This window comes from Oncorhynchus keta, chromosome 25, assembly GCF_023373465.1.
Source record: "Oncorhynchus keta strain PuntledgeMale-10-30-2019 chromosome 25, Oket_V2, whole genome shotgun sequence".
NCBI lineage: Eukaryota > Metazoa > Chordata > Actinopteri > Salmoniformes > Salmonidae > Oncorhynchus > Oncorhynchus keta.
The window spans coordinates 36,177,805-36,201,747 of NC_068445.1; the positions used below are offsets into that span (position 1 = coordinate 36,177,805).

The following is a 23,943-nucleotide window of genomic DNA, read 5'->3' on the forward strand; positions in this document are numbered from 1 at the left end:
TGGAGCTGCCAGAGCTGTCAGTCTGCAAGGAGCTGTCAGTCTGCATAGAGCAGCTAGATCCGCCAGTCAGCCATGATCTTCTAGATCTGCCAATCAACCAGATTCTTCCAGATCTGCCAGTCAACCAGTCTCTTCCAGATCTGCCAGTCAATAAAACAGTCAACCGAATGGTTTCTAGTCATCTCTCCTCCTTCCAGGCTTTTCATCTTTGAACTTATATGGTGATTGGCATTTAAACTTTCATAGTATTACTACACCGACTGGCAACACAGTTCGTCTTTCAATCACCCACGTGGGTATAACCAATGAGGATACATGGGTACCTGCTTCAAACCAATGAGGAGATGAGAGAGGCAGGAGAGGCAGGACTTGCAGCGTGTCTCTGCATCAGAAATAGGAATGACTTCTATTTTAGCCCTTGGAAACGCAGACGCTCGTTGACGCATGCGAGCAGTGTGGGTGTAATAATTGAATTACATAGATTCATAAATGTATTTTGCGCACATGATGCGAGCGGTGTGGTTAGCCTATAAGTGATCCATTCTATTTGCCAACGTGAAAACACTGGATAATAAACTGGTTGAGTTCGGTTCAAGACCATCCTACCAATGGAACATTAAAACTGTAATATGGTATGTTTCACCGAGTCATGGCTGAATCACGACACGAATAATATACATTTGGCTGGGTTTTCCGTGCATCAGCTAAACCAAACAGCTACTTCCGGTAAGACGTGGGGTGGAGGTGCGTGTCTATTTTTCGATAACAGCTGGTGCGCAATGTCTAATATTAAGGTAGTCTCGAGGTATTGCTCGCCTGAGGTAAAGTACATCATGATAAGTTGTAGACGACACCACCTACCAAGAGAGATTTAATCTATATGTTTTGTAGCTGTCCATTTACCACCACAAACTGATGCACTAAGACTGCACTCAAAAAGCTGTGTAAGGCCATTAGCAAACAAGAAAATGCTCCTCCAGATGTGGACGGAGACTTTATTGCAGGCAAACTTAAATCTGTTTTAACCTAATTTCTACCAGCATGTCACATGTGCAACCAGAGGAAAAAATACTCTAGACTACCTTTACTCCAATACAGGACTAAGTTTGAATACTACTACACTGGCTCTGCAGATGTGGCAGGGCTTAAAAACTATTACGGACTATTAAAGGAGAACATGGCTGCGAGCTGCCCAGTGATGCAAGCCTACAAGACGGGCTAAATACCTTTTATGCTCGCTTCAAGACAAGCAACACTGAAGCATGCATGAGAGCACCAGCTGTGCCGGATGACTGTGTGATCACGCTCTCCGTAGCCAATGTGAGCAAGACCTTTGAACAGGTCAGACAACAGGCCGCGGGGTCAAATGGATTACCAGGACGTGTGCTCAGGGCATGCGTGGACCAACAGGCAAGTGTCTTCACTGACATTTTCAAACTCTCCCTGACTGAGTCTGTAATACCAACATGTTCCAAGCAGACCACCATTGTCCCTGTGCCCAAGAAAACAAAGGTAACCTGCCTAAATGACTACCACCCCGTAGCACTCACCTTGGTAGCCATGAAGTGCTTTGAAAGACTGGTCATGACTCTCATCAACACCATCTTCCCAGAAACCCTAGACCCACTCCAATTCGCATACCGCCCAAACATATCCACAGATGATGCAATCTCAATCGCACTCCATACTGCCCTTTCCGACCTGGACAAAAGGAACACCTATGTATAATAATATAATATATGCCATTTAGCAGACGCTTTTATCCAAAGCGACTTACAGTCATGTGTGCATACATTCTACGTATGGGTGGTCCCGGGAATCGAACACACTACCCTGGCGTTACAAGCGCCATGCTCTACCAACTGAGCTACAGAAGGAATGCTGAGGAATGCTGTGAGAATGCTGTTCATTGACTACAGCTCAGCGTTCAACACCATAGTGCCCACAAAGCTCATCACTAAGCTAAGGACCATGGGACTAAACACCTCCGTCTGCTACTGGATCCTGGACTTCCTGACGGGCCGCCCCCAGGTGGTAAGGGTAGGTAACAACACATCTGCCATGCTGATCCTCAACACTCAAGCCCCTCATGGGTGCGTGCTTAGTCCGCTACTGTCAGGAAGTTAAAGCTTGGTCACAAATGGGTCTTCCAAATGGACAATGACCCCAAGCATACTTCCAAAGTTGTGGCAAAATAGCTTAAGGACAACCAAGTCAAGGTATTGGAGTGGCCATCACAAAGCCCTGACCTCAATCCCATAGAAAAAGTGTGTGCGAGCAAGGAGGCCTGCAAACCGGACTCAGTTACACCAGCTCTGTCAGGAGGAATAGGCCTCTACTGGGCTTTTACTTGGATTAAATGTCAGGAATTGTGAAAAACTGAGTTTAAATGTATTTTACTAAGGTGTGTGTAAAGTTCAGACTTCAACTGTATAAACTAGAAGTATATATGGGGGATTGGAAATAATGCAGATAATTACATTGATGGAAGCTACAATCTATCTGCAATGTCTACCCCCTGAAAACATTGTGATCATCACTGGCTGAAGGAGATGTATTTTCTTATATAGCTGTTTTTATAATTCCGTCTGTCTAAAACACTACCCTGGCACAGATTTGGGTGTAAAGCCTGATCGGCTTAGCTCATTGTGAGAGTCTGATTGCAGTGAGCCAACACCTTCCGTTTTCTTCTCATATCATTGGATAAATTCTAAATGAAACTGTATCTGTTCAAAGAGCCTGAGGCTATTGCTTACAGATGATAAATAGAACAAAATAAAACAACTAGAATTTGAGATCCATTTGTACTATATACTGTACATGAAAACTCCTCACTCTGAAAACTGGGAAATCAATTTGTAGTGCCTTGTCTTCTTTCGTAGGTCACATCAAGCAGTCAGTGTGCAAACACAATTCTATGTGCTATGTCTTTTCTCTGAAAGTCATATTTGCTCTAAAGGAATGTGACACAGTCTCATGTCGGTTATGTGGGAGTGACGGGTAGACAGAAGGAAGGAATGGTATAAATAACCTCTTAGAGCTATCCCCCTACTTTTTTCAATTTCCGCCTGAAGACATACCCAAATCTAACTGCCTGGAGCTCAGGCACAGAACCAAGGATATGCATATTCTTGGTACCATTTGAAAGAAAACACTCTAAAGTTTGTGTAAATGTGAATTGAATGTAGGAGAATATAACAAAATAGATCTGGTTTAGATAATACATTGAAAGAAAACATGTTTTTTATTTTTATTTAAAAAGATCTTTAAAATGAACAAGATATAACAAACATTCAGATAGGATGATGGGGAGAATATCAGTGAAAAACATAAGAGGGCAACAGTACTTGTGCAAAGCTTCAGAATGAGAACTTCCAAAAGGAGTGTGCTTACATGACATTTATCATGAAGTCACCCAGGTGTCCCACACAAGTATCCCAAATGTACCCAAGTGGCCAAATTGGTGAAGGTGTACATTTTGAATGGAATAACTATATACAAAATACCAAAATGGTATTCTAACACACCCCCCAAAATGTTTTAGAAAAAAACATGAAAGAAATATACACATTTACAAAATAACACTTTCAATATTTGGAAGACCCTCAGTCCTCTACACAATATTATGCTGCTGATGCCAGGTGCCAAAGCACATCCATGCCTGCAGAAATAAATTTGGGCAGATGAACACCACTTGTGGCAGGAGCTGGATGAACCAGCTTCAGTGGGGGATGGACACCTTGGTACTGGGGGCTGCCATTCGGAGTCAGTGTCACTGTGAAAGAAAATGTTCAGTTAGAATAGTTTCACATATGAGCCCTGTATCAACAGGTATAATAAACAGATATATATATATATATATATATATAGAGTATATATATAGAGTACAGGGAACATAAGGTTGAATATATTATTATAGACCTGCTAGATCTACTGTCTCTATTATATTATGACAGACCAGCTAGATCTACTGTCTTTATTATATTACAACAGACCAGCTGTATCTACGGTCTCCATTTCACTTTGCCCATTTTTGTGGGCCTGCCCTCCCCTCAACAGCCTCAAATAGTCTCTTTCATTTCACAATTCATATTTTATATTATTCATTTCAAACAACGGCATTAGCATGAGAAGAACTTACCAGTCCAAAACGATGTCCTCTCCGTTCAAAAAATATTCCTCTATTTGGGAATCGCTAAATGAATCGTCCTCGATCAATTTCTTGTAAAATTGTGTGTACATCTGTATATCTAGACTTAGATGTAGCTTTTCCTGACTTAGTCGCCATACTGATTGATATATAAACAGCTGAATATGCGCTTTACCAAAACAATGCTGTGCGCAACATGCGTTGCTCCTTCCGGTATGAAACTTCAATGGCGAATGACCCTCTTTACGCCGGAGTTTACTACATGGGTTGGTCTTCCAACAAATAAACATTACATATTGTCGTTTACCTCAGCTCATTGGCTATCTACCCAGGTAGATTTCAAGACGATCAGTGGTCATTGGGATAAAATACAGTCAGTCATGAAACAGCGGGCACAATTGGTGCACAATGATGTCATTACATGTTGTCTTCAAATCGGTTTCTTTCAGTCAATATGTCCCGTGAAATTATCCATCAGGTTTGGTTGTGTTACAAACAAACCAGTTGATTGCAATGAAACCAAACATGACTGGAAAAGTCACGTTCTGTGTGGGCGATTTACCTGGAATGTGTCGTTGAAAATGGAATGAGACGGAATTCACGACACAAGCGGTTCACAAAATGTTTCGCGTTAGGCTATAAAAATGGATTTGATTAAACAAAAAAACATTCCTTGTGTAACATGAGAATTGGGATTGCAAACAGAGGAAGATCGTCAAAGGTAAACACTTTATTTTATTGCAGTTTGTGATTTTGTTACGCCTGTGCTGGTTGAAATAGTTGTTGTTTATGGGGCTCTATCCTCAGATAATCGCATCATATTCTTTCGCAGTAAATCCTGTTTTAAATCTGACAACGCAGTTGGATTAGCAAGATTCTAGGCTTTCGAAACATGTGAGACACTTGTATTTTCATGAATGTTTAATATGACTATTTATGTAGCGATCACCGTATGTTGTCGAATTTCAGCCCGCTACCGGGTTCCGTGCGCAGATGTTAAGCAATAAGGCCCAAGTGGGTGTGGCATATGGTCAATTTACCACTGCTAAGGGCTGTTCTTAAGCACGACGCAACTCAGAGTGCCTAGATTTTTTAAATTTATTTCACCTTTATTTAACCAGGTAGTGTAACGTCGTTCTTTGTTTGTCGAAAGAGAGTCGGACCGAAATGCAGCGTAGTGGTTACTCATGACTTTAATGAAAAAAGTGATACATGAAAATAACTATACAAATACAAAAACAACAAACGGAACGTGAAACCTAATTACAGCCTATCTGGTGAAACTACACAGAGACAGGAACAATCACCCACGAAATACACAGTGAAACCCAGGCTACCTAAATACGGTTCCCCATCAGAGACAACAAGAATCACCTGACTCTGATTGAGAACCGCCTCAGGCAGCCAAGCCTATACAAGACACACCCCTAATCAACCACAATCCCAATGCCTACAAAAAACCCAATAAGACAATACAATAACCCCATGTCACACCCTGGCATGAACAAATAATTAAAGAAAACACAAAATACTAAGACCAAGGCATGACAGAACCCCCCTAAGGTGCGGACTCCCGGACGCACCTCAAAACCATAGGGAGGGTCCGGGTGGGCGTCTGTCCATGGTGGCGGTTCCGGCACGGGACGTGGACCCCACTCCATTAATGTCCTAGTTCCTCCCCTTCGCGTCCTGGGATAATCCACCCTCGCCGCCGACCATGGCCTAATAGTCCTCACCCAGAACCCCACTGAACTGAGGAGCAGCTCGTGACTGAGGGGCAGCTCGGGACTGAGGCAGCTCGGGACTGAGGGGCAGCTCGGGACTGAGGGGCAGCTCGAGACTGAGGGGCAGCCCGGAACTGAGGGGCAGCCCGGAACTGAGGGGAAGCCCAGTACTGAGAGAAAGCCCAGTACTGAGAGGAAGCCCAGTACTGAGAGGAAGCCCAGTACTGAGATGAAGCTCAGGTAGGCTCCGGTAGATCCTGGCTGGCTGGCGGATCTGGAAGATTCTGGTTGACTAGCAGATCTGGAAGATTCTGGTTGACTGGCAGATCTGGAAGAGACTGGTTGACTGGCAGATCTGGAAGAATCTGGTTGACTGGCAGATCTAGAAGATCATGGCTGACTGGTGGATCTAGCTGCTCTATGCAGGCTGACAGTTCCTTGCAGACTGACAGCTCTGACTGCTCCATGCAGGCTGACAGCACCCTGCAGACTGGCAGCTCCTTGCAGACTGACAGCTCCTTGCAGACTGACAGCTCCTTGCAGACTGGCAGCTCTTTGCAGACTGACAGCTCTGGCTGCTTTATGCAGACTGACAGCTCTGGCTGCTTCATACAGACTGACAGCTCTGACTGCTCCATGCAGGCTGACAGCACCCTGCAGACTGGCAGCTCCTTGCAGACTGACAGCTCCTTGCAGACTGACAGCTCCTTGCAGACTGGCAGCTCTTTGCAGACTGACAGCCCTGGCTGCTTCATGCAGACTGACAGCTCTGACTGCTCCATGCAGGCTGACAGCACCCTTCAGACTGGCAGCTCCTTGCAGACTGACAGCTCCTTGCAGACTGACAGCTCCTTGCAGACTGGCAGCTCTTTGCAGACTGACAGCTCTGGTTGCTTCATGCAGACTGACAGCACCTTGCAGACTGACAGCTCCCTGTAGACTGGCAGCTCAGGCTGCTCCGAACAGGCAGGAGGCTCCGGCAGCGCTGTAGAGGAGGAAGGCTCTGATAGCGCTGAACAGGCGGGAGACTCCGACAGTGCAGGAGGGAAGGAAGGCTCTGGCTGTGCTGAACAGGCGAGGTGCACTGAAGGCCTGGTGCGTGGTGCTGGAACTGGTGCTACAGGATCGAGGACATGCACAGGAAGCCTGGTGCGGGGAGCTGCTACCGGAGGACTGGTGTGTGGAGGTGGCTCTGGATAGACCGGACCGTGCAGGCGCACTGGAGCTCTTGAGCACCGAACCTGCCCAACCATACCTGGCTCGATGCCCACTCTAGCCCGGCCAATACGAAGGACTGGTATGAACCGCACCGGGCTATGCACCCGCACTGGAAACACTGTGCGCTCCATAGCATAACACGGTGTCTGCCCGGTCTCTCTAGCCCACCGGTAAGCACAGGGAGTTTGCGCAGGTCTCCTACCTGGTATAGCCATACTCCCTTTCAGCCCCCACCCAATAATTTTTTGGGGCTGCTTTTCGGGCTTCCATCCGCGTCGCCGTGCTGCCTCCTCATACCAGCGCCTCTCCGCTTTAGCCGCCTCTAGTTCTTCCTTGGGACGGCGATATTCTCCAGGCTGAGCCCAGGGTCCTCTTCCATCTAATATCATCTCCCAAGACCAGAAGTCCTTATATCGCTGTTCCTCACGATTAACAGGAAGAGTAGGCTCAGGTCTGACTCCTGACTCTGCTACTCTCTCCCTGAGCCCTCCTCCAATAAATATTTGCCGGTGACTTTCGGGTTTAGCTCTGCGCCGCCGTGTCTTTCTTTTCCACTCTATTCGCCTATAGCCCTCTTCGCACTGCTCCAGCAAATCCCAGGCGGGCTCCGGCATTCTCTCTGGGTCGGCCGCCCACCTGTCTATTACTTCCCACGTCGTATACTCCATGCCTCTGCTGTCCATAACGTCCTCCCTTCGCTGCTGCCTGTTAACACGCTGCTCGGTCCGAGTGTGGTGGGTGATTCTGTAACTTCGTTCTTCGTTTGTCAAAAGAGAGTCGGACCGAAATGCAGCGTAGTGGTTACTCATGACTTTAATGAAAAAAGTGACACATGAAAATAACTATACAAATACAAAAACAACAAACGGAACGTGAAACCTAATTACAGCCTATCTGGTGAAACTACACAGAGACAGGAACAATCACCCACGAAATACACAGTGAAACCCAGGCTACCTAAATACGGTTCCCCATCAGAGACAACAAGAATCACCTGACTCTGATTGAGAACCGCCTCAGGCAGCCAAGCCTATACTAGACACACCCCTAATCAACCACAATCCCAATGCCTACAAAAAACCCAATAAGACAATACAATAACCCCATGTCACACCCTGGCCTGAACAAATAATTAAAGAAAACACAAAATACTAAGACCAAGGCGTGACAGGTAGGCTAGTTGAGAACAAATTTTCATTTACAACTGCGACCTGACCAAGATAAAGCAAAGCAGTGCGACACAAACAACAACACAGAGTTAAACATGGAATAAACAAACATACAGTCAATAACGCAATAGAGAAAATAAGTATATATAAAGTGTGTGCAAATGAGGTAAGATAAGGGAGATAAGGCTATAAATAGGTCATAGTGGCGAAATAATGTCAATTTAGCAATTAAACACTGTGATAGATGTGCAGAAGATGAATGTGCAAGTAGAGATACTGGGGTGCAAAGGAGCAGCAAAAAAAATTACGGTATGGGGATGAGGTAGTTGGATGGGATATTTACAGATGGGCTATGTACAGGTGCAGTGATCTGTGAGCTGCTCTGACAGCTGGAGCTTAAAGTTAGTGAGGGAGATATAAGTCTCCAGCTTCAGTGATCGTTCCAGTCATTGGCAGCAGAGAACTGGAACGAAAGGCAGCCAAAGAAGGAATTGGCTTTGGGGATTACCAGTGAAATATACCTGCTGGAGCACATGCTACCTGTGGGTGTTGCTGTGGTGACCAGTGAGCTGAGATAAGGCGGCGCTTTACCTAGCAAAGGCTTATAGATGACCTGGAGCCAGTGGGCTTGGCGATGAATATGAAGCGAGGGCCTGCCAACTAGAGCACACAGGTTGCAGTGGTGGGTAGTATATGTGGCTTTGATGACAAATCGGATGGCACTATGATAGACTGCATCCAATTTGCTGAGCAGAGTGAAGTCAAGGATCGGCAGGATAGTCAGATTTACGAGGATATGTTTGATACAGTCCTTAGCCATTGTATATTGGCAACATACCACAAACACCCAAGGTACCTTATTGCTTTTATAAACTGGTTACCAATGTAATTACATCAGTAAAAATACATGTTTTGTTATACCCATGGTATATGGTCTGATATACCACGACCTTCAGCCAATCAGCATTCGTGGCTCGAACCACCAAGTTTATATTCATGCAAAAGACACAGCAAAGAACAATGTTGGTTTCTCCTATACCTTATTCCGTCTGTCTTTTGACAAAATAAGCAACTACACTCCAAAAGGGTTCTTCAGCTATCCCCATAGGTGAACCCTTTTTGGTTCCAGGTAGAACCCTTTTTGGTTCCATGTAGAACCCTCTGTGGAAAGGGTTCTACATGGAACCCAAAACAGTTATTCCTCGAACTAAAGAGTATTCTTCAAAGGGTTCTCCTATGGGGAGAGTTGACTAACCTATGTTTTTCATCTGATATGTTCTCTGTTTGCTGGTTGAGAGAGGGACAGAGAGAAAGACAGAGAGACAGACAGCAAGACAATTATACAGACAGAGAGTCAGAGAGAAAGTGAGACAGGGACAGACATAGAGACAGAGATGTATTCCCAAAACTACTAACAGTTTGAACAATCCTGTTGGCATCCACTCTACTGTAGGTGTCAAAAGATATTCAGAGTGTTAATTTAACACATTCTCAGTCTATCGGAGTTGAAACTCATCATCCAAACTAAATGATAGAATCTCGCTATTACCATTTTTCGACAAGCTCTTGTAATTGAAACCAGTCGCAGCACTGAATGGGTTTCCTCTACTGTGCCAAGCCAAAGTGTGTGTGTGTGTGTGTGTGTGTGTGTGTGTGTGTGTGTGTGTGTGTGTGTGTGTGTGTGTGTGTGTGTGTGTGTGTGTGTGTGTGTGTGTGTGTGTGTGTGTGTGTGTGTGTGTGTGTGTGTGTGTGTGTGTGTGTGTGTGTGTGTGTGTGTGTGTGTGTGTGTGCGTGCGTGCCCCTGTGAGGTTGTGCATGCATATGTGACTCGAGATTCAATTAACTGTTCATCTCGTTTCTGTCCCAGCGAATTTCTGCATCAATAACCACGGTGGAGACGATCTCTCACAAGACCTGACCAGCGACACACAATCAGATGCTGTCATTCACACTTACGCATGCATTCTGTCATGGTCAGATTGGCCAACATGTAATTCATTTGGATTGTTTTACAGTACATTGATATACATCTCCTCAATCCTAAACAGCACAATATAGCAATAGTCAATCCATCAGAATCAACCGTGCAACCAAGTGCTGCTGTCTGTGTCATAGTATATACCGTTACTGGAGAGTGGGTTGACTGCCTTAGGCCTGCTTCCCTCTCTGTATCTGCACTCAAAACTATTGTGTTCCCTTGAAATACAATCTATAAATATACTCTATCAGATCCATAAACCTCAATCAGATGACAGGGGGATTGTTGGGGAGTGTTGCAGTGTATAAAGCCAGCCAGACACAGTAAGACTGAATCCAACCCTACAATAGTAGATGTCTGTCACAATGAAAGCATTCAGGCATTGAGGTGATTCATCCACTGGATTTCTATTCCAATACAAGGCGGAGGAGTGTTGTAATATGTATAGCTAGTAAGGCAGCCAGCCACCACAACACTGAATGTAACTCTACAATGGGAAATGTCTGTCACAATATTTACATCAGTGAGATTCACTGTGACAGGGGGATAGTAGCAGTGTGTGATTCAATAGTAAACCAGACAGATCCCACAACAATAAATACAGCACTAAAATAAGCTTTCTGTCAAAAAGACAGATTTCTGACATAATACATGTGAGCATGTCTGTGTGTTGTAAAATGTGTATTACAGCCAGCCAACACAATACTGAATATAACCACACAATACTTAAAATAACCCCACAATACTGAATATAACCCCACGATACTGAATATAACTCCACAATACTGAATATGACCCCACAATACTGAATATAACTCCACAATACTTAAAATAACCCCACAATACTGAATATAACTCCACAATACTGAATATAACTACACAATACTTAAAATAACCCCACAATACTGAATATAACCCCACGATACTGAATATAACTCCACAATACTTAAAATAACCCCACAATACTGAATATAACTCCACAATACTGAATATGACCCCACAATACTGAATATACCTCCACAATACTGAATATGACCCCATAATACTGATTATGACCCCTATCGTGTCTTTGGCATCATTAAAAGTGAAGACTGTTATTTTCTCAAATCAATTCTCTGTAATTATTATTATGTGATTAAACTCATCAGGTACATATAATTAACTAGGAAGTCGGGGCACCAAGGAAAATCATCAGATTACAAAGTTATAATTATCCTAATATAACTCTTCAGATATTTTAATATCTGATCAATTAGTGTTGTTATTAATTAATTATTATTTACCTCACATTAGCGTCATTCCAGACGTCGTAAATTGTTGGTTTTCTGCACGAACCAGCCTTAACTATGAATCATCCATACACCAATTGGCTAAATCAGTGATTTACTAACTAACTAAATAATCACAGAAATGCATAAACAAACAACACAGTAGATATTGGTTACTAACAAGGATAGGGAAGATTCCCTAGTGGGCTAAGCCGATATGACGGCTTGGTGGACAAAGGGAAGTCGGTGTGGACTGAGCGAGAAAAAAGACCAGAGGGATCACTACACACAGTACTACTATAATTATATTAATTGAAATGCTAATCCTTTGCACATGAACACTCATTCACTCGGGAATAATTGCAAACAATATATATTCACATCCAGGTGTCATCGTGATCTCTGTTGGAATCTTCAGTCCGTCTGCTGTAGAGTCAGTTCATCCGCGTCTCTCTCTTTCTCTGCATCCCTGAAGAGTCTTTTGTGGTTAGAATGGATACTTCAGAGTACCATTCAGAAATGTTCTCATAGAGTAGATGTTTTGGCGGTTGTCGGTAATAGCATCCCAGCTTTACATAATTTCTAGCTGCAGACTAGTAATTAGTATCTAAGATTTGTTCTTATTCTGTCGGGATCGATCAACCATTTCCAGCCGTGTAGCCAATGCTCCATGTGGAATGGTTAGTAATTCAATAATGATAATAATTTAATTCAATAATAATTCAACAATAATGATTCGCAATCACAGCTCACGCTGTGGGTTTGCTTAGTCTAAACTATTCGCAATCATGGCTCATGCTGTGGGTTTGCTCAGTATTGGTACTCAAACCTGTGCCACCTCAGCTGACACCGAGGTATTAGTGGTCTGAAGAGGATTTCCTCAGGAGAGGTTTTTATTCGTGACAATAGGAAAGGACTGTTCCATGATACCAGATCATGTCTGTATTCACGGGGGCGGGCCAATGACTTAGTTAAACTTTAAAGGGAATACAATTCTCTAACATTAAAGGTTTAACATCACATTACATCATTTCACAAATGGTTTCATCTTTACTCATTCATTTTATGTCCACGGCCCAATACCACCTATTCACAAGTGGACATTTTGTTTCAAATTCTAATTTTGGGAAATTAGGAGTTGGCCATGTGAAATCCTTTGTTCTCTCTGTCACTCTTTCTGCATGTCCAGGAGGACAGAGTCTCCGCAACGAATTTACGACCAGAGATAACAGAACTTGGGTGTAGGAGAGAGCGGGAAGCCATGATCTATACCCAGAAGGAGCCACTCCATGACACCTCACAATACTGAATATAACCCCACAATACTGCATATAACACCAGAATACTGAAAATGAGCCCACAATACTGCATATAAACCCACCATACTGAGTATAACACCACAATACTGAATGTAAAACCCAACAACACTTAATAGAACCACACAATACTGAATATGACCCCACAATACTGAATACAAACCAACAATACTGGGGAAAAAACACACTACTGAATAAGACCCCACAAAAACGAGTATAACCACAGAATAGTGAAAATAACCCCCCAATACCTAATATGAACACACAATACTGAAAATGACCACACAATAATGAATATGACCCCACAAAACGAAATATAACACCGAAAATACTGAAAATAAGATCACAATACTGAATATAATACTACAATACTGAAAAAACACAGAATACTGAATATACACTAAATGCTGAAAATAACACCACAGTACTGAATATAACACCACAATGCTGAGTATAACATCACAATACTGAAAACAACCCCACAATACTGAAAAAAACAATACTGAACAATAACACCACAATGCTGAGTATAACATCACAATTCTGAATATAACCCCACAATACTGAATATTACAACACAATACTAAATATTACCCCACAATATTGAATAAAACACTACAATACTGAATATAACACCACCATAGTGAATATAACTAAACAATACTCAATATAACACCACAATCCTGAATATAACCCCACAATACTAAAAATAACCCCACAATACTGAATATGACCCCACAATCCTGAAAATAAACTCCACAATACTGAATATGACCCCACAATACTGAATATAACTCCACAATACTGAGTATAATACAACAACACTGAATATAACACCACAGTTCTCAAAATGACATGGAAAATAATGAATATGAAACAAAATACTGAAAATCACTCCACAAAAGTCAATATTATACTACAATACTGAATAACCTCACAATTCTATATATAACCCCAAGCACTGAATATAACCCCACAATAAGTACCTAGACTGTCAACTCTCCTTCCAGACTCATATCGAACATCTCCAATCCAAAATCAAATCTAGAATCGGCTTTCTATTTCACAACAAAGCCTCCTTCACTCACGCCGCCAAACTTACCCTAGTAAAACTGACTATCCTACCGATCCTCGACTTCGGCGATGTCATCTACAAAATTGCTTCCAACACTCTACTCAGCAAACTGGATGCACCTTATACCACCCACCACTGCGACCTGTATGCTCTAGTCGGCTGGCCCTCGCTACATATTCGTCGCTAGACCCACTGGCTCCAGGTCATCTACAAGTCCATGCTAGGTAAAGATCCGCCTTATCTCAGTTCACTGGTCACGATGGCACCAGCCACCCGTAGCACACGCTCCAGCAAGTGTATCTCACTGATCATCCCTAAAGCCAACACCTCATTTGGCCGCCTTTCCTGACAGTTCTCTGTGACTGGAACGATGCTGTGACTGGAACGATTTGCAAAAATCATTGAAGTTGGAGACTTTTATCTCCCTCACCAACTTTAAACATCTGCTATCTGAGCAGCTAACCGATCGCTCCATCGGTAAATAGCCCACCCAATTTACCCACCTCATCCCCATACTGTTTTTATTTATTTACTTTTCTGCTCTTTTGCACACCAGTATCTGCACATGACCATCTGATCACTTATCACTCCAGTGTTAATCTGCTAAATTGTAATTATTCGCCTACCTCCTCAATGCCTTTTGCACACAATGTATATAGACTCTTTTTTCTTTTTCTTTTTTCTATACTGTGTTATTGACTTGTTAATTGTTTACTCCATGTGTAACTCTGTGTTATTGTCTGTTCACACTGCTATGCTTTATCTTGGCCAGGTCGCAGTTGTAAATGATAACTTGTTCTCAACTAGCCTACCTGGTTGAATAAAGGTGAAATAAATAAATAAATAAAAAATACAGTAACCACACAATACAAATCAAATCAAATCAACAACAAAATATGTCACATACACATGGTTAGCAGATGTTAAAGCGAGTGTAGCGAAATGCTTGTGTTTCTAGTTCCGACAATGCAGTAATAACCAACGAGTAATCTAACCAAACAATTCCAAAACTACTACCTTATACACAGAAGTGTAAAGGGATAAAGAATATGTACATAAAGATATATGAGTGAGTGATGGTCCGGAACGGCATAGGCAAGATGCAGTAGATGATATTGAGTACAGTATATACATATGAGATGAGTAATGTAGGGTATGTTTACATACAAGTGGCATATTGATGGCTAGTGATACATGTATAACATAAAGATGGCAAGATGCAGTAGCTGATATAGAGTACAGTATATACATATACATATGAGATGAGATGAGTAATGTAGGGTATGTAAAAATTATATTAAGTGGAATTGTTTAAAGTGGCTAGTGATAAATTTTTACATCAATTTCCATCAATTTCCATTATTAAAGTGGCTGGAGTTGAGTCAATATGTTGGCAGCAGCCACTCAATGTTAGTGGTGGCTGTTTAACAGTCTGATGGCCTTGCGATAGAAGCTGTTTTTCAGTCTCTCGGTCCCTGCTTTAATGCACCTGTACTGACCTCGCCTTCTGGATGATAGCGGGGTGAACAGACAGTGGCTCGGGTGGTTGTTGTCCTTGATGATCTTTATGGCCTTCCTGTGACATCGGGTGGTGTAGGTGTCCTGGAGGTCAGGTAGTTTGCCCCCGGTGATGCGTTGTGCAGACCTCCTATCCTCAGGAGAGCCTTACGGTTCTGGGCGGAGCAGTTGCCGTACCAGGCGGCGAGACAGCCCGAAAGGATGCTCTCGATTGTGCATCTGTAGAGTGCTTTTGGTGACAAGCCGAATTTCTTCAGCCTCCTGAGGTTGAAGAGGCGCTGCTGTGCCTTCTTCACAACTGTGTGGGTGGACCAATTCAGTTTGTCCGTGATGTGTACGCCGAGGAACTTAAAACTTACTACCTTCTCCACTACTGTCCTTTCGATGTGGATAGGGGGGTGCTCGCTTTGCTGTTTTGTTTTGTTGACGATGAGTGTGAGGTTATTTTCCTGACAACACACTCCAAGGGCCCTCACCTCCTCCCTGTAGGCCATCTCATCGTTGTTGGTAATCAAGCCTACCACTGTAGTGTCGTCCGCAAACTTGATGATTGAGTTGGAGGCGTGCATGGCCACGCAGTCGTGGGTGAACAGGGAGTACAGGACAGGGCTCAGAACGCACCCTTGTGGGGCCCCAGTGTTGAGGATCAGCGGGGTGGAGATGTTGTTACCTACCCTCACCACCTGGGGGCGGCCCGTCAGGAAGTCCAGTACCCAGTTGCACAGGGCGGGGTCGAGACCCAGGGTCTCGAGCTTGATGACGAGTTTGGAGGGTACTATGGTGTTAAATGCTGAGCTGTATTCGATGAACAGCATTCTCACGTAGGTATTCCTCTTGTCCAGATGGGTTAGGGCAGAGTGCAGTGTGGTTGCGATTGCATCGTCTGTGGACCGATTGGGGCGGTAAGCAAATTGGAGTGGGTCTAGGGTGTCAGGTAGGGTGGAGGTGATATGGTCCTTGATTAGTACCTCAAAGCACTTCATGATGACGGAAGTGAGTGCTACGGGGCGATAGTCATTTAGCTCAGTTACCTTAGCTTTCTTAGGAATGGAAATAATGGTGGGCCTCTTGACGAATGTGGGCACAGCAAGTTGGGATAAGGATTGATTGAATATGTCCATAAACACACCAGCCAGCTGGTCTGCGCATGCTCTGAGGACGCTTCTGGGGATGCCGTCTGGGCCTGCAGCCCTGCGAGGGTTATAACGTTTAAATGTTATACTCACGTCGGCTGCAGTGAAGGAGAGTCCGCAGGTTTTGGTACCAGGCCATGTCAGTGGCACTGTATTGTCCTCAAAGCGAGCAAAGATGTTATTTAGTCTGTCTGGGAGCAAGACATCCTGGTCCGCGACGGTGCTGGTTTTGTTTTTGTAATCCGTGATTGACTGTAGACCATGCCACATACCTCTTGTGTCTGAGCAGTTGAATTGCAACTCTACTTAATCTCTATACTGACATTTAGCTTGTCTGATTGCCTTGCGGAGGGAATAGCTACACTGCTTGTATTCGGTCATGTTTCCGGTCAGCTTGCCCTGGTTAAAAGCAGTGGTTCGCGCTTTCAGTTTCGCGCGAATGCTGCCATCAATCCACGGTTTCTGGTTCGGGAATGTTTTAATCATTGCTGTGGGTATAACATCGCCGATGCACTTTCTAATTAACTTGCTCACCGAATCAGCGTATTCGTCTATGTTCTTGTTGGACGCAATGCGGAACATATCCCAATCCATGTGATCGAAGCAGTCTTGAAGCGTGGATCAGATAGGTCTGACCAGCGTTGAACAGACCTGAGCGCTGGAGCTTTTTGTTTTAGTATCCGTCTGTAGGCTGGAAGCTACAAAATGTCATGGAGTCATGGTCAGCTTTTCCGAAAGGAGGGCGGGGGAGGGCCTTATATGCGGAGTCTTGTTTTCAGATTAGCCTTGTTACAATCCCCAGCTACAATGAATTCAGTCACAGGATATGTGGTTTCCAGTTTACATAGAGTCAAATAAAGTTTGTTCAGGGCCATTGATGTGTCTGCTTGGGGGGTAATATATATGGCTGTGATTTTAATTCCCTTGGTAGACAATCAGGTCGACATTTGATTGTGAGGAATTCTAAGTCAGATGAACAGAAGGTCTTGAGTTCCTGAATGTTGTTATGATCACACTACGTCTCGTTAATCATAAGGCATACCCCCCCCCCCGAACCCTCTTCTTACCAGAAAGATGCTTGTTTCTGTCGGTGCGATGCGTGAAGAAATCAGCTGGCTGCACTGACTCCGATAGCTTCTCTCGAGTGAGCCATGTTTCCGTGAAGCAAAGAATGTTACAGTCTCTGATGTCTCTCTGGAATGCTACCCTTGCTCGGATTTCATCAACCTTGTTGTCAAGAGACTGGACATTGGCGAGTGGTATGCTAGAGAGTGGTGCGCGATGTGCCCGTCTCTGGAGCCTGACCAGAAGACCTCTTCGTTTGCCCCTTTTACGGCGACGTTGTTTTGGTTCGCTGGCTGGTATCCGATCCATTGTCCTGGGTTGAAGGCAAAACACAGGATCCGCTTCGGGAAAGTCATATTCCTGGTCGTAATGATGGTGAGTTGACATTCCTCTTATATTCAGTAGTTCCTCCCGACTGTTATGTAATGAAACCCAAGATTACCTGGGGTACCAATGTAAGAAATAACACGTAAAATAACTAAATACTGCATAGTTTCCTAGGAACGCGAAGCGAGGCGGCCTTCTCTGTCGGCGCCGGAGTATGGTATACTGAATGTAACCCAACAATCCTGAATATAACACCACAATACTGAATATAACACTGCAATACTATAATCCACAATACTGAATATAACACCACAATACTGAATATAACACCAAAAATGTAATATGACCCCACAAAACTGAATATAACACCATAATAATGAATATAACCCCACAATGTAATTTTTAATTTTACCTTTATTTAACTAGGCAAGTCAGTTAAGAAAAAATTCTTATTTTCAATGACGGCTTAGGAACAGTGGGTTAACTACCTTGTTCAGGGGCAGAACGACAGACTTTGTACCTTGTCAGCTCGGGGGTTTGAACTTGCAACCTTCCGGTTACTAGTCCAACGCTCTAACCACTAGCCTACCCGGCCACCCCAAAATACAGAATAGAACCACACAAAAGGGAATATAACACCACAATACTGAATAAAATGATACAATACTGAATATACTATAACCATACAATACTGAATGTAACACCACAATACTGAATATTACACCATAATACTGAATATAGCCTCAGAATTTTGAATATAACACCACAATACTGAATGTAACACCACAATACTGAATATTACACCATAATACTGAATATAACCTCAGAATGTTGAATAATGCTCGCTCGTTGAATATAACCCCACTCGTTGAATATAACCCCACAATACTGAATATAACCCCACAATACTGAATCTAACACCAGAATACTGAATATAAAACCACAGTACTGAATATTACCCCACAATACTGAATATAACCCCACAATGGGCTATGTTTGTCACAGTGTCAGCGTTTTCTCATTGAGATGATTTCTCCACAGGGTTTTCTATGTAATGGAACTTTTGTGTCTGCCACAGGCTTACATCTAATTTTCTGTTCATATAGATGCTGATAATCTTGCAATAGGGAAACATGCTTGCGTGAGGATCAATAAATACAAACATTAACAATGGTGATCTCTAACCCTTATCTGGGAGAGTTAGAGGGAGCAACACCTTCATACTAGAATGTTACTGATGGTCAGTCACTGACTGGCAAGTCCACCATGAGACAATTACAACATACAGGTGTGCTCTCATTAAAATGACCTTACATTAGAAATAAATCCCAAATAAATGATCAGTGATGAGCTAAAACAAAATTGAATGTCAATCTTATCTGGGCAAATGGTGGATAGGCTTGTAGAACTGTCTTTAAAAGATAATATGTGGACATCCCACGCCTCTCACAAATCCCCTTTCACCTGCAAACACAACATGTTTATACTACACACAATTGGCCCACTAACTGACGATCAAATAAATTGATTAATTGATAACTTCATAACTAGATCAACTATAAAGTTGAGGTAGCGAAGTAACAAATTATCTGTAAGTGACCATCTACAGTGGGTGGAAGCTAATTCAAACCGAGTCGCACCTAGTCAACATGGTGAGGCAAGGGACTGATTCAAATACGGACTCCCTGAGTGGCGCTGTCCGTGGTGCTGAATCTACTTGCACTGAAGGCGACAGTCTAAAAGAACTCACCGCTCTCTTGCCATTACTTTGACTCAAGACCTCTCTTCACCAAGTGTGAATTGTTAATGAAACGATTATGTGAGATGAAAGGCTACAGCATAGCTGCGAGCTGGCAATGGAACCAGACCTGGGAACAGAACCAGAGCTGGGAACAGAACATGTAAACTCTCCTCCTCACCTTCCACCTCGTCCTCAGGCAGGTTGACCGGGGCTCGGTAGGCGAGCATGTCTGGGATGGTGCAGATGCCCCGGTACATCAAATTGGAGGTGATTGGATGCATGATAGGCATGGCTGCGGTGACGGTCTGGGGCTGCCACCTGTGCCCTGATCTTCATATAAGGGAGAGTTCAAGAGAGTCACTCAAAACTTTTCTCCAGTTTCAAACAGGGTGCGGAGGATCAAGTCCATGAATAGAAAGGAACAGATGTGGTCCCAGATTCGAGAGGCAGGAGAGAAGAGAGGATCCGTGGTAGCCTATCCCCCCGTTCCTTGGTGAATGAACACGGATAAGACTAGTGGATTATTGTTTTTATATATAAATATAAACTTGACGTTGTCACTGTATCTACTTTTTATTTATCTGGATACTTGACAGTTATTTGTTACACAAATTGCGAGATATATCTAGCCTGGGTTGAGGAAATTAATTCACAATCATCGAGTTGAATTAATTGCCTAAATTGTCACACTTATACAGGCTATTTGCTGAACAAGACTAAACACATCACGATGGCTCCATCTGCTGAGACACACCGCTAGTGAGATGTCAGTGCAGATGAAAAGGAACAGCGGTTTCTCTCACTGGATTAGAAAACAAACAGATAAAATCCAAAGACAATGAGATCATTCAAAGATGCTTAATCTGTTGTTTTAGTCCAGTCATTAGTGCAGAAGCAGAATATTCGTTCATCCACTTGTTGGATCTTTTGGATGCGAGTTATTTTCTTGGTAGGCACGGTGTCCTTTTACCTTTCCATTGAGCTTTTAGTGATACGATCCAGGTGAGAAACACAAAATAAATACGGACAGGGTAGAAATCAAAAGTCCAAATGTACCTTCACTCAAACACAATAAATGTAAAGTCACCGAATCCTTAGAACATTCACTGAAAATAGCCTATGCATTCAGCGCGTGGGCACACTCGCTCGCTCTTATTTGGTCATTGGAACGGGGGCGGCTTTCCATCTCCAATTCACTCTGCGCTCCACAGGTGAGGGGACGACGCTCTGTGTGGATTTTGTGAACTGCAACCCTGGCTCCTGTGTATAGTCAGCTATCTCTCTCCCACAGGAACACACACACACATTCCGTACCCTGACTCCAGTGTGTGTGGCTCTCTCGAACTGGGTGAATTCTGTATTCCACACAGCGCACGCACTAAATCCCGGTCTTGCTTGCCCGTAGCGACACACGTGCTCCCCGGGTACCAAACAAACCATGAGTGCTGTGATTAATGACCACGAGCCACATTGTAGGATACGGATGATTTCTACCCTAGCATCTCTCCTAATGGAAATTAATATATTTTAATATTAAGCCTTAAATGACACACTCTAGATGTTATACACTGAACAGCCAGGTGTGACATTGTGTCTGTTGACCAGAAACCATCGAAGGTGAAGCCAGTAAATGAGTAGAATTGAAATCATGTTAGTGGCTGTCATAATGCAGTAACAGTAAGTAACACACGTTTCTCATTAAGTTGATAAGGATGAAAAATGTTTCTGTTTTTTCAGATAGCGGTTCATTACTGGCCTGTTGTTGTGTGGTTTAATAAACTGCTTAGTGTTTAAAAAGATAAGTCACACACCCTTCCTTCCCGAGAGTGGCTGCAGAGGCAGATATATTTGCATAAGAATGGACAAGGGCATATACAGTAGGTTAATTTGCTTTTGAAAACCTTCACAATTTTGCATCATTAGCCCTTATCAACACTGCTGTGTGTGTGTTGCGCTTCGGGGGTAGTGGTACTCGCTAAGAAAGAAACGTGATGCCCATAACACTAGCAAGGCAGAGGTCCTGGTTTCTATTCTTGGTGTAGCCTGAATTAAGAGGAAGTGGTTCTCGCTTAACAAGCAGCGTGACGTCCTTTTCACATGAGTGTGTCTCTCTCACCCTTTCTCCCTCCCCCTCTCTGTCTAACTCCCTTTCCCTCTCTCTCTCTCTCTCTCTGATGCACCAAAAATTCTTCCTGACTGGGTATGATAACATTGTTTGATCACACTGTGGTTGAAGCTATGTTGACGACTGTGGAGCACAAGGTTGGGTCAATTCCATCTAAACTGAGGAATCAAATTTCCAGTCCTGAATTGAATTCCAAAATGGCTGCAATCCTGGTGTTGTTGAGTCATGTTTAATTCTTAGAATTGAAAAGTAATTACATGACATCAAACAAATCATGAATATATTGTTAAGAGTAAACAGACACACACAAACAAACACACACACACACACACACACACACACACACACACACACACACACACACACACACACACACACACACACACACACACACACACACACACACACACACACACACACACACACACACACACACACACACACATACACTACCGTTCAAAAGTTTGGGGTGACTTAGAAATGTAATTGTTTTTGAGAAAAAAGGTATATTTATTGTTAATTAAATTAACATAAAAATACTCAGTTGTGCACCGGGACCTCCCACTCCTCTTTCTATTCTGGTTAGGGCCAGTTTGCGCTGTTCTGTGAAGGGAGTAGTACACAGTGTTGTATAAGATCTTCAGTTTCTTTGAAATTTCTCACATGGAATAGCCTTAATTTCTCAGAACAAGAACAGACTGACGAGTTTCAGAAGAAAGTCCTTTGTTTCTGGCCATTTTGGGCCTGTAATTGAACCCACAAATGCAGATGCTCCAGATACTCAACTAGTCCAAAGAAGGCCAGTTTTATTGCTTCTTTAATCAGAACAACAGTTTTCAGATGTGCTAACATTATTACAAAAGGGTTTTCTATGATCAGTTAGCCTTTTAAAATGATATAATAGGATTAGCTAACACAACGTGTTATTGGAACACAGGAGTGATGGTTGCTGACAATCGGCCTCTGTACGCCTATGTAGATATTCCACAAAAAAAAATCTGCCGTTTTTCCAGCTTCATTAGTCATCCACAACATTATTAACAATGTCTACACTGTATTTTTGATCAATTTAATGTTATTTTAATTGACAAAAAAATAGCTGACAAAACAATGACATTTCTAGTGACCCCAAACCTTTGAACGGTGGTGTACATATACCTGTGAGACACACATGACATCCTGTGGACCTCAATTCTATTAATCCTTCCTCTGATCTCTCTCTCTCTCTCTTGCTCTCCCTCTCTCTCTGTTCCTCTGATCTCTCTCTCTCCTTTGCTCTCCCTCCATATCTCGCTCTCTCCCCTCTCTCTATGTCTCTCTCTCTCTCTGTCTTTCTCTCTCTTTCTTTCCCTGCCTCTATTCCACCCTCCATACATCCCATCCCTGTGTTAAATCAAAAGGCTGAGTAAAAACAACTCTCCACGTGATTGTTTGTTTCAACCAAGCATGGTCTGTGACTAACAATACCCTTCTCAGAAGAAACATTGAAAGCTTCTTTGGCATCTCCAAAATGATTCTCTGCAGCTACCACTTCCTCCTTATTGTCTAAAGGAGAAAACCCATTGCACCGAGTGACGGTTTGCCGGTTCGTCTGCCATTTCTTCACCGTTCATTTGGCACTGTGTGTTTTAGGGACCAAAACACACCGTCACTCTGTTCGGAGATGCTAAGTAATCTCGGCTGGTAAATGCTACCGACCGGTGTGTCTGTGCCTTAACAGCACAAACCTGGACTCTCACACTTTTATGTTCATAAAGCAGCCTACCTAAAGTCCACTCAATGGGGAGGCACTGAGAAGGTCAGACTGCTTTGTGCTTCCAATAGACACTCAATAGCCCTGACGTTTAGAACCTGATGCAGTCAGGGCCTTCCTTTGTAACTGCAGGTATATAATGATTTCCCTTTCCTGTGCAAGAGTATGTATCCTACTGTTTCTCTCTGGTTCACCTCAATGCCAGTGGTTTGGTGTGTCTGTCTGTCTCACTGTCTGTCTCAGCGCTAGCACTAGATGGCAGTGTTCCTACCATTACTGCCCACACAACACTCACTGCTTAAGCCCTCTGAAATTTACTGAATTCCAAATTGACAAATATACTTTGTACCCCTAAGGCAGTTGTGTAGATGCGAGAAACAGTT

The 23,943-nt window shown here is 43.2% G+C and overlaps 1 protein-coding gene across 1 annotated transcript in view; it reads right to left on the reverse strand.

Annotated features, from left to right (window-relative positions):
* LOC118357955 (calcium-binding protein 7) overlaps nt 1–21,007 on the reverse strand; it is a 58,245-nt gene extending 37,238 nt beyond the window's left edge. Inside the window, exon 1 of the mRNA XM_035735261.2 lies at nt 19,861–21,007. Coding sequence (XP_035591154.1) covers nt 19,861–19,972 — 112 coding nt within the window. The 5' untranslated portion in view covers nt 19,973–21,007. The remainder of the gene's footprint in view (nt 1–19,860) is intronic.
* Nucleotides 21,008–23,943: the final 2,936 nt, after the last annotated feature.